Source organism: Melozone crissalis, unplaced genomic scaffold (assembly GCF_028551555.1).
Source record: "Melozone crissalis strain CALT ecotype California unplaced genomic scaffold, PUWL_Pcris_2 ptg000370l_1, whole genome shotgun sequence".
Classification (NCBI taxonomy): Eukaryota; Metazoa; Chordata; class Aves; order Passeriformes; family Passerellidae; genus Melozone; species Melozone crissalis.
In genome coordinates, this window is record NW_026536113.1 from 214,926 (window position 1) to 231,458 (window position 16,533).

Genomic DNA, 16,533 nt, shown 5'->3' on the forward strand with positions numbered 1-16,533 from the left:
TAGCTATAGTACTGGCAGGAGCTCTCTTGTGTGTAGGCAGGTGAAGTGCATGATTGTAAAATGATCATCAATACATGGCAAACCAGAAGAACCAACAGGAATTTTTTGGCCGTGAGACTAATAATACTTCTCATGATGCTGACATTTCCAGCTGCTGCTTCTTAATGTTGTCTTTGGAAGAACCAAGTTTCTGTGATTATATGTTATGGATAACTGGTATGGTATTTTTAAGTAGAAACTGAAGTTAGGAGTAAAATGGGTTCTGTCATTTGGAAGAACTTGGAAGAGACATGTGCCAAAAAGTAGTCCTTCAGCAGCTGTGTGCCTTTTCCCAAGGCTTCTACCAGCTATGTTCACAAATGAAACTTGAAAAGAGGGAATGGTAATGTTTTTAAATGAAGGCATTTATTTGCATGAGTTTCCTTTTTATGTCCATAAAATAAAAAAGAGTAACCAACTTAACTTTTGTTTCATATGCCAGTGGTAAAACGTCATAATGACTTACATGAAAAGGAAACTTCTGCAGCAAACTTTATTATCAAATTCTTGGTAGTGAAGAATGGAAAGGAGTAGAAGTTTGGCCTACCAGCAAATAGAAGTTTCTGATCATGGGAGTCCAGGAATCCTGGAAGGATGCTTATGACATGTGATCCATCCTGGTGCTGTCCAGGTTGAGGTGTTAAATACCAGCTTTCCTCAGCAGGGCTTTGTAGATCACTGTGTTCAGCTCACTGTTAGGCAGGAAAAGCAATTCTCTCTTCCAGGAGAGAAATATCTCAGGAGAAAATACGCCTGGGTTGGCACATGGCTTTTGAAGAAAAGAAGGGTCTGGGTGCTGAGTGCTGTGCAGTCTGACTTCCCTCTGACAGAGGCTGAAAATGTCATTCTTTGTCCTGTTGTGAGTCATGGTGAGGAATTAAGGGAAGTGCTGCCTCAGGAAGGACGTGTTTCACTGTGGCAGCATGGAAGGAATTGCTGTGTGCTAAGGACAAAGATGCTAGGTAGAAAATAAATTAACAGTTGAATTAAATTGGGGTAGGGGAAACAAAAACTACCATGACAGAAACGAGAGGACAGGTGGAGCAGAGAATTGATGTCCTGGCTCCAGCATCTTAGGTCCTCCATTCTGCAGGACAAAGGCATTTAGTTTTACATAGACATGGATGGCTTTTATGAGATGAATATTGACCAGAAAACGGCTTCCATAAATGTCTAGCTTTTGAGCTTGCTATTTCACACAATCAACCTTCCTGCAGAGGTCTGCAAGTCTGTCACTCTTGTGTTTGCAAAACGTTCTTCATGGGCTTCATTCAAGGGCTCTTGGTTTATTCTTACATGCACAAGGGAAAAGGGAAGTATTGTTAACTCAGACCAACCTTGAGAATTCTTGGCGTTTTTGAGGACCTTCACATGCCCTGAAACTGTCCCTCTCAAGGTATTTGCAATTGTGGATTGCTCAAAGGTTTGTGGTAGAGAGTGGTACAGAAATCACTGCCTTTCTGTGCCATGAGATTTGTGTGGAAGGAGGAGAATTTTAAGCTGCAGTCTTTAAATCACACCTGTCATGCACACTTTGTTAATCCTAACATAATCTTGAGCTGAAGCCTCACATGAAATTTAGATCAGTGCTGGGCCTTCCTTTTAAAAGAATGCTCAGCTATTATTTTTAAATGTGTGCTTTCAAGTCCAAGCATGTTTTAGTTTTTGCAGGGAATGATTACTGAAGATCATTAATGTGGGTTTTATTCCACTCTGATCTTTTCAAAACCAAAAGATAGACTTCAATAAAGAGCATTTTATTAATGGCTCTCTGATGAGGTCTGTGCTGATAGCTTTGGAGTTAAGGTTCTTGCAGCAGTATTAAATTAGGTATTATTTCAAGATCTTTAGTGCTTAAAGCTGAGCAGAGTGACTTAATGAAATCACAGACTGCAACAAAAAGAAATTATTCTCGTTTAGGCCATGTCTATTGAAGGTGCATAAATAAACAATTGGTATACTTTGGTTTAACTGCCCATTTTCGTTCTTGTACATCTGAATAAAGATGGTTTTTAATGGTGCTAATATTTATGTGCAAATAGAGGAAATTGTAGCGAATTCTAGGAGATGTGTATGGAAATACTTATTGTGATTTTGCTGGTGTTTGGTTCTTTTTAAAGTTAAATTATTAGCTTCTTAGATTTTAAAAATATTTTTTTGATTTGCTAGCCAAAATATTGAAAAGCATTTTGAGCCTTTTTATTCTTTCCTTTGTGAAATAAGCTAGAAGTGACAAAATTAATTTTGGCCAACTTTATGGAAGTTTTAAAGATGGAGAGAAGACTCAGGATTAATTTCAAAATAATTCTGATGATACTGGTACTGTACAAAATAATGACTAAGTTGGGGCATATATGTGAGAATGGGATTTTTCTGTCTTCAGAAAGATGTGATAAACTTTTATATGGGGTGTTTCAAATGATGTGTGTGAAACAGACACTGTCTGTCTCCCTTTAAGGTTAGACTCTCTACTCATCTCCAGTGTTCATTGACCTCATTACATCCTCATGTTTTGTTTGTCATTTTTCAGTGTGGCTGTTGCTGTTGTGGATGAGGACTTGGACTCTTTATTTGTGGTATGACAAATAAAAGTCATAAATCTGTGTGTAGGAGGTGTTTTGGGTTGTGTTTTTGGGGTTGTATTTTTGGGGTTTGATTCTGAATTAACTTGGACAATTCAGCTGCTGGATATGGCTTTTTTAACATTGGAAATTGAATGGGTTTTATTAGAAAACTGGGCACGTGACCCTTGGCATTCATGCTAGCTTAGTTAATATCTTGAAATGTTTCCTGGAATTAATTAGATAAAAATGAATGCATTTTTATCTAATGGAGTTTTGTCTTGCTTTTGATTTTTGTCAGAAGGACCCATCTGTAAGATGGTTGAGTTGGAGGACTCCTTTTGGAGGGCTTTTCCAACACTGATGATTCTATGATTCCACCATAATAGTTATATTGGATGCAATGTGGGTCTGCAATAATTTACGGAGAATTTATGGCATGAGTTGTGCGATGTTCTGTGAATACAACATTATTTCACATATAAGCTCTTCCTTCTTGCATATATCTTTTTCCCTTTTAGTTGAGTTGTGGAAGGGGAAGCCTTTAAACATTAATTTTCCAGAACTACCATTATCCTGCCAGCACATGGGATGCTGTGCTATTGGGGATGCTATATCACCAGCTGTCCTCAGGCTGAGGAGGTTACCATATTTTCACATGTAAAGTTACTGTTCATATCATCCATCATGTGTTAAAATGGTTTTCTTTTACAAATAATGACTCCCTTTGTCAGGGAAGGAGGTTCTGCTCCATGTGGAAGGAGTGAAGCTGCTCTGTACTTGGCTGAATTATGATACCTACAACTTGTGGCCTGTGGCCTTATGATACATGAGGCCACCAACACATTTTTGGAAGCACAGACTATGTGGTTTATTAAACGGATAGAATCTCTCACTGTTTTTCAGAAGTCCCTCCTCAAGATGTTGCATTATCTGTAGTGACCCATTTCAAGTTATGTAAATTTAGATTTGTCTACGGCAAAATGTATCTGTTCCTTTCACTTTATTTAGAGAGAAATCAACTCTGTCATCTAATTTAGATTACATAAAATCCTTGCTGTGGAAATGTGCACGTGCTTTTTTCAACCCCTATTCTTGCGGTATGATGGAGAAAACACAGAAATTTTCAGAAGCACGAGCTTTCTTTAGTTCCTGAAGGAACCTTGGGCCAAGAAAAAAGTGCCTGTTTCCATCTTACATCAGCTTGTCTGATAACAGATCCTATCTTTCCCAGAAAACAATGTCATGCTGAATTTCCAAATAAGAAGATGCAATATAAAAAGGAAGAAAGAATCTGTAAGTAATTTCTAGAAATAGAAGTGTGGTGGTCAAATTTCAGACCTAAGCAGCTTTGCCAACAATATTGTTCCTAATAGATCCTTTTATTTGCAGAAAAAGCATCACTGAAACAGTTCCCCAAAAAAAGGCCACTTTTCAGGTTCTGAAAAAACTCTTATTTTGTTTTTTCTAAGCAGTGAAAATATTGAAATATATTTGGCTCTCTGAGCCTTAGCATCTTTCTGCATTAATTCTGAAAGAGGCAAAATGATTGCTTAAAAACATACACCTAATGTCTTTATTCACACCTTGTGCTTCGTAAGAATCAGAGTTTAATTACTTATCTCAGGCAGCTGTGACTATGAACTTTCCTGAGCCTGCTTATCAGTCTGAAAGTAGGGAGCTCATTTCTTACCTGGTTTTAAGTAACATCTCTGCAAGAGCTTGATCATGCTTGCAGAAGAGGATTACCATGTCTTGCAGATTGCAGTTGTGCTTTAAAAAAAGTAGAATTGACGCTGTAGAGGAGGGAAAGGGTTTATCTTTGTGTGGCAGTCAGGCACAATGACGCACACTCTGGTGAGGAAAGCTGCTCTTCCTGTGAAATGGTTTGGAGAGCAAAATCACGTGTGTTTAATGGGGATGTAGCCATGAATACAGTATCACTGATGGGAAAATGAACTTCTCTTCACACAAACCTGTGTCTGGTACAGGAGAGAGAAGGTGCTGTGTGAAAACTGCTTTTTACCTTCGCTTGTAGGCACAAAGTTTCTTTTGGGTTGCTGCATAGTGAAATAGTCCCACAGAGATACTTGTTCCCAGTGATACCTCCTCCTTCCTTTAAAACAGAAACTAATTTAGATTGTGGGACAGATGACACATTTGTCTGGAAACTTCTTCCAAAGCCAGCAGTGAATTTATTTGATAAATAAATAAATAAAACTCCTTTCAGTTTCTCATCTCAGAAGACAGGGAGCAAAGGGCAGAGCACTAGCAAAAACTATTTAAAGATAGCTGATCAGGAGGTTATGGGTTTTAGTGTTTGTGTACTTAAGAATTTAATTCTTGCTATGCAGGTTTAACTGTTTTAACCCAAGAAAAAATGCTTTCTCAAATGAAAAAAAAAAAATGTACATTTTTTCTTTTTAGATAGCTTTAGAAATGTTTATATTTGGGTAGTTGGGAGTGTTTATATTTGGATAGCTGGCAACATTTATTTTCCCAGGATCTTCTGGAGGCTCTTTAGAGAAAATTCCTTGCTCCCCTCAAGCGCGGATTGTTAGAAATGTGGACGGAGCATGTGGGAGCCCTGGACAGAGCAGTAATTCTCATGAATTCTCATGCTGCAGTTCCACAGGCTGGAAGGGACATTCACTATGGAAGTGCAGCTATAATCTTGCTAGAACAGACTTTTGTGAATAAATAGATCCTGTCTATGAAGGCAAAAAAAACCAGAGCTTGTAGGAAGCCCCGAATATTTTCCTACTCCCTCTCATCTGTCTAAAATACACCTTCTGCCACAGTAAATCTGATGAGCAATTTTACCCCTAATTCTGTAAAGGAGAAGTGAAATCCTATCCATTAGGTAATGCTAGCACCAGACCTCAGCCTCAGCTGTTTTTTAAACATTATCACAAACTGTCAGGAGAAGAAAAGAAAAATCCTTCTTGGCAAATATAATTTTCTTTGCTTTTGTGGATGTTTGTGCGAGAGTCCTTCAGCTTCTATGTGTTAGAGAAAAGTTTGGTGTGTGCAGAAATTTCCCTTAGTTCTCCTAAAAAAAAAGCGTTTGCCAGCTGGAACAATGCAAACAGGATGAAATAAAGTAGACTCTCAGTACATGCCTCTGTGCTTTTCTAATAACATGAAGTTTTTTGGGTGAACAAAGACTTAATACATCAGAAACAAATGGTGTGAAGGAAAAAAAAAGGTAAATTAGTTGTTCAAAGTGTGACATAGGACTGGAGCAGATGATGTGATTTGGGGAATGCAGAGCTTATGGTATGACAGTGTACTGGAAAAGATTGGCTTATTATCCTAACAAAATGAAGTACAAGAGGGCATATGATTCCTTTCTCATTGATTCATCAGGAGACCAGTATGAGGAACAGAAAAGAATTACTTATCTAAGACACCATGTTGGCAGAAGAGCAAAGGAGTATAAACTTGCCATGAATAATGATGGGCTGTAGATTAGGAAAGGACTCTGAGCTATCATTGCAATCCTGTGTTTTGAATGACCTTCCAGTCAGAAGAGAGGCAGAGGAAATAGGAAATTAAAATAATTTCAATGTGTAGTTAGAAAGTGTTCACTTTAGAATCTAAAAATTTATGTTAAAAAGTTACCATAAAACATGGAGTGGGGGATAAAATCTTCACTGTTTTTTGGGGGTGATCTTAAAACCACTGTTTGCTTCTATATTTGGTTAGTTTGGTACCTCACATGAAAATAACTCTTTCAAAATATTGAACTCAAGGCCCCCAGCTGGAAATGCACTTAGGTCTTCTTGGCAGAGGGATAATACAAGCTCCTCAAGGGAACTTTGGAGGTTCATGGACTGCTCCAGCAAGTTAAATTCTGAGTTCTTCATTTCAGCTTCTGCCATGAGTCAGAAGACAGGGGTATTTTGTGTGGAGTCTTGAAGGGTCTGGACTTGTTTAAGGCAGCAAGACTTTTTTTCTGTGTTTAATATGTGAATAATCTTTTGTCACTTGAGTAGATGTTGCAATCTGGTAAGGAACTGGAACACTTGGATATACCTCTAAAAAATGAATAAAATCAATCTTGTTTCTTGTAACTGGTTCGTCAGTGGAAATGGCATCATGCTTAATCTATACTAAGATTTCTTACTGCAGCTTCTATGGTAATAGATGCAAATTATGAAACGTGGACTTTAGCATATTCAAAAAAGGCTGTTTATTCAGTAAATCAAAATATAGGATTTCAGTTTATTTTGTCAGATATTCACAGTCAAATTTTAAATTTTGCTGAAGTTTTTAGGCAGAAGATCATGTTCTGGAAATTTTGTTATGCCATTGAGCTCATCTGATCACTCCAGTAATACTTGCTTTAATTCATGTTGTCTGCCATACACTGAAGCGAGGTGGAGCTGACCTGAGTGTTCATCAGACAACTGTAGGAGCTTTTTACCAGCTTGGGCTTGCATCCTCTCAAGTTTCCTATTTCCTTCATCGCACTAGAGTGAGTATTTTTTGGGATATAATTTGTCAGAACATCTGGATTTCTTTGGCTGCCATTAGCTGCTGCCTTGTTTGGACTGTGGAGTCTGTCTCGGGGATTTTTGAATAGTGCCATTGCAGTGACTGGGCTGAGGTGTTTGGATCTGGGAACACAGGTCCCCATTGCCTGCTCCATGTAAATGAAGAGCCAGAAGAGCTTAGGAATGCTCCAGCTGTAGCTTGCTGACAGAAGCCAGAATTTGCTTTTTGTGAATTTTATTTCACAGTGGAAGAAAGCTGGAAAGAGGAGGCACCACAAGCACTTTGAAGGGTATTTTTACTCTTCAAATTTTGCAGATTGTTCCCAGCATAAAACAGACTTCAACAGGTTCATTCCTGGGAATTATTATGGGGAGGAGGCAAGGCTAACTGGCTGATTGTAACAGCTACAGACTTAAATGTGATTTTCTGCTCTATTTCATTAAAATTATAACTGACCAAATGCTTAGAATATTCAGTACCTATTAAGACTTTAGAAGGCTACTTTTCATCATTGGGCTTTGTTCAAAAAAGCCTGAAAAATGGCAGAAAAAGCCTGTGGCTCATTAGCTTGCTACCAGTGGTCATGGATTGCAAAAATTCAACTGCTTAAAAAAACCCCAGTGGGTCTGTGCCAGTCAGCACTCATCACTGTGGGGCACTGGGATGCCTGAGTGTCCCTGTCACAGTTATACACGTTTTTCTTTGTCACTTTTTATCTGTGGCATAACCTTACGTGACAAAGCTTTCTCTGCAGAAAAAATGCTGTTTCAAATTGGTTAAAAAAATTGAATCCAGTCTCACGCTATGTGCTGTGTTAAGAAGGTAAATAAACTCTTCCTTCCTTCCATTTTTTTCGTTGCATACACTAAAAACATATTAAAATTATTTAGATTTATGTTAAACTCAGTCTTTGCTTGGGGGATCTCGTGATTCTTCTCTCGTGCCATATCAGTTGCTATACAGCAAGTGATAGGGGCATACATATTTTCCCTACTATCTGTAGTAGGAAATATATATATATATATATATATACACACACAGGCACATATATATATATATATATATATATATATATATATATATAAATATTTTGTAAGTTTAAACTACTTAATATATAATAAAAATCATGCAGTTATTATGCAATGTATTATGCAATGTTGCAGTAATTTGATAAATCTTATATTCCCTTTATTAGTTTTCATCTTTAATGAAGTTTTAACATTTATTAGTTTCGCTGCCTATCAGGTTTTCCATTGGAACTGTAGAATCCCGCAATACCACGTGCATGTCCATTTTGAAAAGATTTTCTCTTTTGTTTTATATGGACTGTAGGAAAAACTGATTGGTTTTGTGGCAGAACCCCATAACAGTTTTGGCATTTTAGGCTCACCCAGCACAAACACACGAAGCTGCAATTTGTTTGACTGGGAAATTCCAGGGAGTCATAACTCCTGGACTCTGATGTGTTTGGCATTGAAAACTAACTCTACTCTTGTGCATCTTTCACTTGCACGAACCTTCATCACACTGCCCTTTTCCCAGTGGGTTCACAGGCCTCCACTGTGGTGTAAAAAGGTAACTGTGTTGTTCTACACACAAAATTACAGGAATGGATGCCAAAACCTTTGCTGCATTTAGTCCAGGTCACAAGCTGTGTTTCTTGTGTGCCTTTGTGATCTCTTTGTGTCACAAAGGTAAAGCAGTAGTGGTGCTATTCCCTGCAGGCATGGGCTTACCCCGGTTGTGAATGACCTCCCCACTCAGAGGTTTGCATTTTGCACAGGAAAACCTAGAGAGAGTAATGGGAAAACTGAAATTCTAACAGAGTAGTGGAGGTTTGGGAATAAAATCTGACTTTCTGTTTGCTTTTAGATTTTATAGTTGTTCTGGATGGGGCCAGAGGGGAAAAGTTGATTTATGACGTGGTTTTAAAAAGTGTGGCAGTTTGTTTAATCAAGAAATGCGCTGGGAGGATATTTGACCTGTCAAATCCTCTGTATTTATCTCCCATTTTTTCTCTTCCATTTTGTGGACTGGGACTAAAACTGACTCGTTTCTTATGTTTTATAAGTTTTTATGAGCTGACCTGATGTTTATAATGAGGCCTGTGTGAACACCCCATAATGATACCCCAGTAATTGCAGCATTCAGAGAGTTTGTTCGGGAACTCAACCAACAGACAGCCTGATAGTGTTCAGCCTGTACCACCCATGTATGTATTTACATACACATATGTGGCTTCTCTTTTGATAAATGTCAAATAGTAAAACTGCTTCCGAAATTGCAGATATTTGCACACACTTGGATCAAGGCACTAGATTTAATTTCAAACAAAATATACTTTGGGAAGAAGAGAGGTACGGTCTAATGTACAGTCTAATTTAAAGGGGTTAAAACCCAATGAAAACAAATAAACATAGCTGAACCAAAAAGTATTGCAAAATGCAGCAGAAGTTTTTTCTGTATTTTAAGTCCATTTGAAATTCAGGAATATGCTTTTATTATATGGAAGACTCTAGGTTAGTCAGGTGTTGACATCCCTTTCTGCTCCTGTGTTGGGTCAGAAAAGCTGAAATATGTTCTCCTGAATTGATATTTTATCCAGCAAAAGAAGGAATTAATATTCTTTGATTCTAAATTAATGTTGAATTTCCTTGATTTCAGTATGTGTAAAAGAAACATTAGCTTTCTCTTGCTGTGAAATACAACGTAGTCTCATATAAAAACGCATACACTGTTAAAAATATGAACTGCTGTTGGGTTACAAATACGTAAGTAAATTATGAAAAGGAGTGTTAATTCTTACATTATTAGTTTATTTCTCTTGAATAAATAGCCATAATAATAATTAGAAAATATAAATACCTCAGTTGTTGGGCCAGATGTCACTTCTTTGAGGCTGGCACATAGAGCAGCTTTTTAGCATCTTAAAATGACACAGCATTTTTGGTTTGGTGTTGATACTCCATCTTTCTTTTAAGAAACAGATTGCTCTAAGTTATTTCCTCAGCTTCAAAAGGGAAAGATGGGTATCACCAACAAGAAAATGCCAGTAATTTCATTTTCATTCAGGGCGTGAAGCATTTAAAGGTTAATTTTAGATAAAAATATCATGATTGAACATTTTATACTAGCTTTCTGTAGATTTCCAAATGCTTTGGAGTTGCTAATGTATTAGTGTGGAAAATCGAAATGTAAAATTGCATCCATATGAGGACTCCCACAGATTTCTAAAGTATGCTGTCCCTTAATAAATTAATTATAGCATTTTTTTTACTATCTCCAGGCTTTTGTGGAAAAATCAAAGTTCTCACTGTAGGAAATCAAGGGATAAGAGCTGGCTGAGAAAAGCTGTGGTTCTGCTTTGTCAAGTCTTTGTGGTAGCCTTTATATTGGTGCTTTATAACAACATGTATTTAGAATAAAACAGACAATTAAATTATCTTTACATTAAAGGAGTGTTTCTTTTTGTGCACTAAGTTGCAGCTAGAATAGAAGAATTGAGGGTCACTTTTGAGGGCATGGGAAAAAAAATGAGTCTTTTGCAGAGAGATTTACAGAAGGAGTTTGATTATTTCTTGCCTTTTTTTCCCCTCCCTTCTCTCAGGTCCACACCAGTGTCCTACCTGACCACAAGGAACCAAGAGCAGATGTTGGGGTAAGAAATCATTTTCAGTAATTGATTTTTTTTTTTTCCATCTCATTGGAAGGCACTAACACTCAGTGCTCAACAGGAGCTGAAAAGCTTTTTTAATAGCGAAAGTTTTTGGTGGAATGAATAAAATAATCAAGGCAGGAGTGGCAGTCTCATGGATTGATGTCATCCCATTCACATCTTTTTGAAAACCTCTTTCAACTGAAGCTATCCTGAGACCAGCATAACCCTGTAAAGTCCTTGCTAATATCAAGCAAGCAGTCTGGATGGGAAGTCATTTTCTGAGAGGGCTAAAACCTCATGGATAATATGGGCCCCTGGTGGGAGTGGGAAAGGTTGGTCCTGCTCGAGCTGAGTAGAAGAACAAAGCTCACCTGGTGCAGGTGTCAGATCTGTCTGCAAATATGGAAAATGCCTGGAGGCTTCAATTTTTTAGCCTAAGGGTTTGACTTTTCTGCCTTACAAGGGCTTCCTTGGCATGGTTTTCAAGACTTCAGCTAGTGTTTGAAAAACCTGTAGCTTGGCAGCAAGTTCAATCTTAGTGAAATAATCAGTGTGTTTTAGCTTTCCATATAGCTATTATAGAGACTTTTCTCTTTGGCTAGTTGAGATTATTCATCAAACTACTCAAGGCGAGTGTCTTTAGATTTGTGTCTGGAACACTAGCAAAATTCCGAAGGAGCATTACTCTGCGATTAGGATTACAGAACAAATTTTGTTCTAAAGCCTACTTTTCAAGCCTTTCCAAGTCATGTGGGCAAAGTTAAATTGGTTTGTAGACTGCCAGTTCAGGCCCCAGGGTGGACTATTGGTATCTGAATCAGTATAGAAAAAGTATTCTCCAGTTTGATATTAGACCCCTTGAACATTAGCATAACTCTCTTAATTTGGGTCATGGGATCATTTGAAATTTTATTTGATTTTGCACATAGCTCTGTGCTGTCAAGCAAAGAATTTCTTTTTTTCTAAATAAGCATATGAATATGAAACAGAGAACTAAGTAGAACATTTTAAGCCGATAAAATAATTCACCTTTAATTTTATGACACAGAAGAAGTAGATCTGATGCTCAGACATGTTTAGTGGGTACAATGACCAAAGCTCTTTGGCTTTATGAGAGAGCAGTGTAGTTGTCTCTTGGCCCTGGTCACTTGAGGATTCTGACTTAGGATTCTTAAATATATTTATGGTTCTATTTTGCTGCAGAAAGAAGCCCCAGGTGACCAAACCTTATATCAGTTTCATTCCAAATAGCCCTCTTCCCCTTTCCAAGCGGTCAGGTTTCAAATACAAACACTCAAATGTCATGAAATGCCAGAATAAAGGCTGCTGTGGAGAGACAGTGCTGTGGAATGCGTTCTTGCAGCATGGAGAAGGATATGCTCTTGGAAGAAGATGAATAATCTGGGCTAAGTGTGTGTGACCACAGAGTTTTAGTGTGGAAACACTCTCACACTGACTCATCCAAAGGAAGACAGAACCACCTGTGTGTTCACTCCAGCAAGGCTGTGCATCACCATGTGTTGCACCTGGATGTCTTTTTTTGTAGAAGTGCCTTTAATTTTGGCATTGAAAACTAACTGTGCTCTTTGCTTGTGTGGCTGTGTTATTTTTCTTCCTTTCTTCCTGTTCATCGCTTCCCAAATTCAATGTTTTTCCAGCCTGCCCTAGACACTTGTGTCCTTGTTCCATTGCTGCTTACATGCTGCTTAGGAAATCTAAGGCTGTGCCATTTATGGGAACAAGCCTTACCTCATGACTCAGTTTATTGAACTGCAGACATGCAGTTTGCAGTTTACTAACTGCACTGTGGGTGCTTGCCCAATTTCAGAGTTGGTGTTTGAACTGTACGTTGTGTATGGAAGAAAACTTATCTTAGTGTAAAGCTTTATTGTTTGCATTCAAGCACACAACATCCTGCTGGCTTTCCTGAAAGAAAGCAGGCTGAAGGTTTGTTTTTTTTTTTACCAGAGAAGTAACTCTTCTCAGCAGTGACAAATTCTTTTCTGTTTTCCTTGAAGAGAACATTGCTCTCTGTAGGCAGCCTCTGTTCACTCAGAGCAACTTGATTCTTCTTTCATTTGTATAGCCAAGAATGTATATAATTTAGCCTGGAATTCTAATTTGCCATTCCAACAGTAAACTTAGTGTTATGTAAGAAAAACCAAACTTTGTGCCCTTCTTATTTTTTTTTGCTAAAAATTAAACATAATGTCATGATCTTCTTACAATTTATTTAGAGCAAGTGATGTTGTGTTGTACATTTGAAAGATAAATTGGTAGAAGATGGCTGTTAGTTTCTTGCCCATTGTTCCCAAGGCAAGAATACTACTGCTGGCCAAATTGACAAAATGGGATCTCAGCAGGATATGAGCAGAGGTTAAAAAATAGCCCAAGTGCAAGAGAAGATTTAACCCTTTTTCCTCTTTGTACTTTGTTATGCGTGAAGAGTGATTTTTATAGAAGAAAAAGATACAGTGGTGTAGCCTAATTTAACTTTAGGCATTCTAGTTACATTACCACATTTCTCTGCAATTTTAATGCAGTAAATAAGTTCACCTTACAATGGAAATAGAGGAAAACACTACTTAAAACATTGCCAAGAACTAGAGAAATAAAACATTTCTATTAATAAACTTGTGCTGAACTCAATTTAAGAATGCCTTCCTAGCACATACATTCATATTTTGAATACGTGGATGGTAGTGCCAATGGCTTGAGGAAAAACCATAACAAGAACAACTTTGGTATAACACTGAAAACTTAGCACTTCTTGTAATCCAGAAATTAGAAAAATAGGAAGGAACAGATGCAAAATGCAAATACTGGTACTGAATGAAAATCTTCCTGTGGCTGTACATCTTACAACCTGTTATTTTGTCAGGTTGTTAGACTGTTCTTAATGGAAATGAGAAAGGTTCCTGCCCATAAAACCAAAGTTTTTAACAGTTTACTGATAATCATGCTGCACAAAAAAAATTCTAGAGGATTAAGTATCAAACTGTTATATTGAAATGCAATATTTTTCTTTGTAGCAAAGGAAGATTTTCAAGTGTGTGAGCAAAAGAAATAACAAAAATGAATGAATATGTTATCTTTTCTTTCTGCTTTGATTTGTAGCGAAGCTTCCTGGGCTGTGCAACTTTTAGAGTGGGTGATCTGGTAAAGTCAAAGGAGCAGCAGTTGACCCTCACCCTCAGGTAAGTGTTGTAAATCAGGGTTTTTCTAAGTACTAACCTTTGGCATTTCTCATCCAAAGAATGGCAGCAGAGATAGGGAAGGGTCTGCAGCACGAGTCGAACAAGGAATGGCTGAGGGAGCTGGCATGTTCATCCTGCAGAAAAGGAGGCTCAGCCAGACCCTGTCACCCTCCACAGTTAACTGAAAGGCCATGTTGAGAAATGCAGGTTGGTCTCTTCTCCCAAGAGGTAGCAAGTGAGCTTCCCATGTGCCAGATTAGAAAAGGTCATTTTATACCATGATAACCTATGGAAGAATTGTAGAGAACTTGGCATAGGGAATATTCATTCAAAGTTTCCTTTAGAAAGGAGCATAAAATTGTCAGTTTTGTTTGGTGTGTGTGGTTTAAAGAATTAGCAGTGTACAGGTTTTTTTAGGCACGTTTAAAGAAGGTGGTCCTAATTATTGAAGGTGTCTCCCACATGAAAATGCTTGTGGTCTCCTGAACTCGTTGTATGCAGCTACACTGAGACTGCAGGGGGTGTGATACAGAACTCTAATAAGTGACAGGGTACAGACCTAGGTTGATGAACTCCAGCTTAGTGATCGTAAGAATCTGTTCTTACAGGAATTCAAGTTGTCTTCAGCTCTTTGGGATAAATTTGGTTTCCCTAACTGACATATTGAAAATTTGATCTGGAAGATTGTCTCCAACAGGTGGCACAGTAATTGACAGAACGGAAAGCTTCGGTTTCAGAGTAAATATTTTGTATCTCAGCCATCCAATTTGTAAGCAAAAAGTTAAGATGGAAAACTCATAAGAAATAGATGAAAAAATTGGTTTTCATTAATATTTTTAGTCTTGGTTGCCCTCTTTGTTCAGCTAACACTAAAATACAAATGTACCAATGAAATTTAATTTGCAGACACATTAAATGGTAGGGTTTAGTCAGTTGGATATTTTTTAAGAAAAACATCCTAACCTTTCAAAAGTGGGTTTGTTTTCTGGTTATGACTATTGGGCAGCAGAATGTCAGTAGAAATGATCCACATTTCTTTGATGGCAATTTAACCAGAGCAGTCTACTTATTTAAGCTTGCTTTCCTCTAATTACCCTGCAATATTAGTACCTCTCAGGAGGATAGAGGATATATCAAGGGACTTGTCAGAGCAATAAATTCTATTTAATTCTTGTTGATATTCTTTGGATAGGAGTTTATCAGGGCATGCCTGTGATTGAGATACTCCTTTGTTAGATTTAAAGTAGAGATTTAAGGACCCAGAAATAGCTCTGTGGTGTGCCCTCTAAAGATTGGTGTAATTATAGAATCTGCTTAATTTTTAACTGAGTTTTCTTTTTCTTTTCCTTTTTTTTAGTTATGTTTTTCCTTTATCTTTCTGAGGTACAATGGAACAATATAAAAGTGTTTTCAAAGGAGCATTCTTGTGTTTTTCTGTTATTTTGTGGAGAGCTGGCTTGTGTCTACAAATTCTTACTGCTGACACACAGTGCTCTACTTCCCTTTTTTTCTACCATTGTGCCCTAATAGTGATTAGGGACACAAGTTACAAAACCTCTGCAAAAGAAGTTTTTATTTTGATTGTCCTTTCTTCTCCATAAAGGTGTCCTAAACTGGTGGCTGAGTGTTTCTGGTAGATCTATGCAGTAATCATCAAAACACAAAAAGATTGATTTGCAGAATTACTTCAGTGTACACAACAGGTGTTGGGAGAGGAATTTAGTTATTAGAGATTTGGGATTGCAGTTTTCAATATGGAATTTATAAGAAGAGAGAGGTTTTCTATAGACTTGCATGTTTCATTTTGCAGTGATAACGCAATGTCACTTGCTTCCAGCTTTCTCATACAGTTGTGATGATGAATGGCAAAAAATGGGCTGTTGAATGCAACAGAAGTATTTTTCAGTAGGAGAATGTTTCTTAATATTGAGTGTATGATACAGTGTGTCTGATGAAAAAAATAAAATCACACTTTTTTTTTTCCTTTCTAAATAAGAGCTAGGTATACTGGTTGCTAATTTAGCAATAAAAGCTGATTTTTTTTATTTTTTTTTTTTTTTAGAAGATTGGAGGCAAATGCCTGCTGTTCTCAGTCCATCTTGTTCACTTACTTTTCCATCACTAGCTTGTTACCTTTTTTCTCCCTGGATGCCTTGGTCAGCATTTTATGGCCAGAAGGAGTAAGGTGGGCACAGATTCCTGCTGCTCGTGGTGTTACTGGCTATCTCCTTCCCTCACATTTGGGGGAACTAATACTGACCTGGGGATCCTTAAGGACCTGGGATAGTAGAGAAATCTGTTTCAAATGCAGGTGCTCTGCTGACAGGTATCAGATGAGTGCTGATCCTTGTCCCAGGGTGCCAAAAAATATCAGCAATTTTCCATCTCCATAAGCCAGGTGGGTTTTGTCCCGTGTATGGGCTTCTTATGTTGATGCTGAGTTTATTCTCTTGGCCAGATTCCCCATCCCAACTCGCCCTAAGCAGGTTGTCAAGGTGCAGTCCTTTGTTTTGTGGGGATGTGTCTCCTCACTCATGACTGAAAGCAATTTGGTGCAGGGACCGTCTTCACTGCACCG

General features: G+C 37.8%; 1 protein-coding gene across 1 annotated transcript in view; it reads left to right on the plus strand.

Moving 5' to 3' along the window:
- The first annotated feature begins 359 nt into the window (after positions 1 to 359).
- The window catches only part of LOC128950029 (inositol polyphosphate 4-phosphatase type II-like), a 118,098-nt gene continuing 101,924 nt past the window's right edge, over positions 360 to 16,533 (plus strand). The window contains exons 1-2 of the mRNA XM_054294906.1: positions 360 to 382; positions 13,881 to 13,955. Coding sequence (XP_054150881.1) covers positions 360 to 382; positions 13,881 to 13,955 — 98 coding nt within the window. The remainder of the gene's footprint in view (positions 383 to 13,880; positions 13,956 to 16,533) is intronic.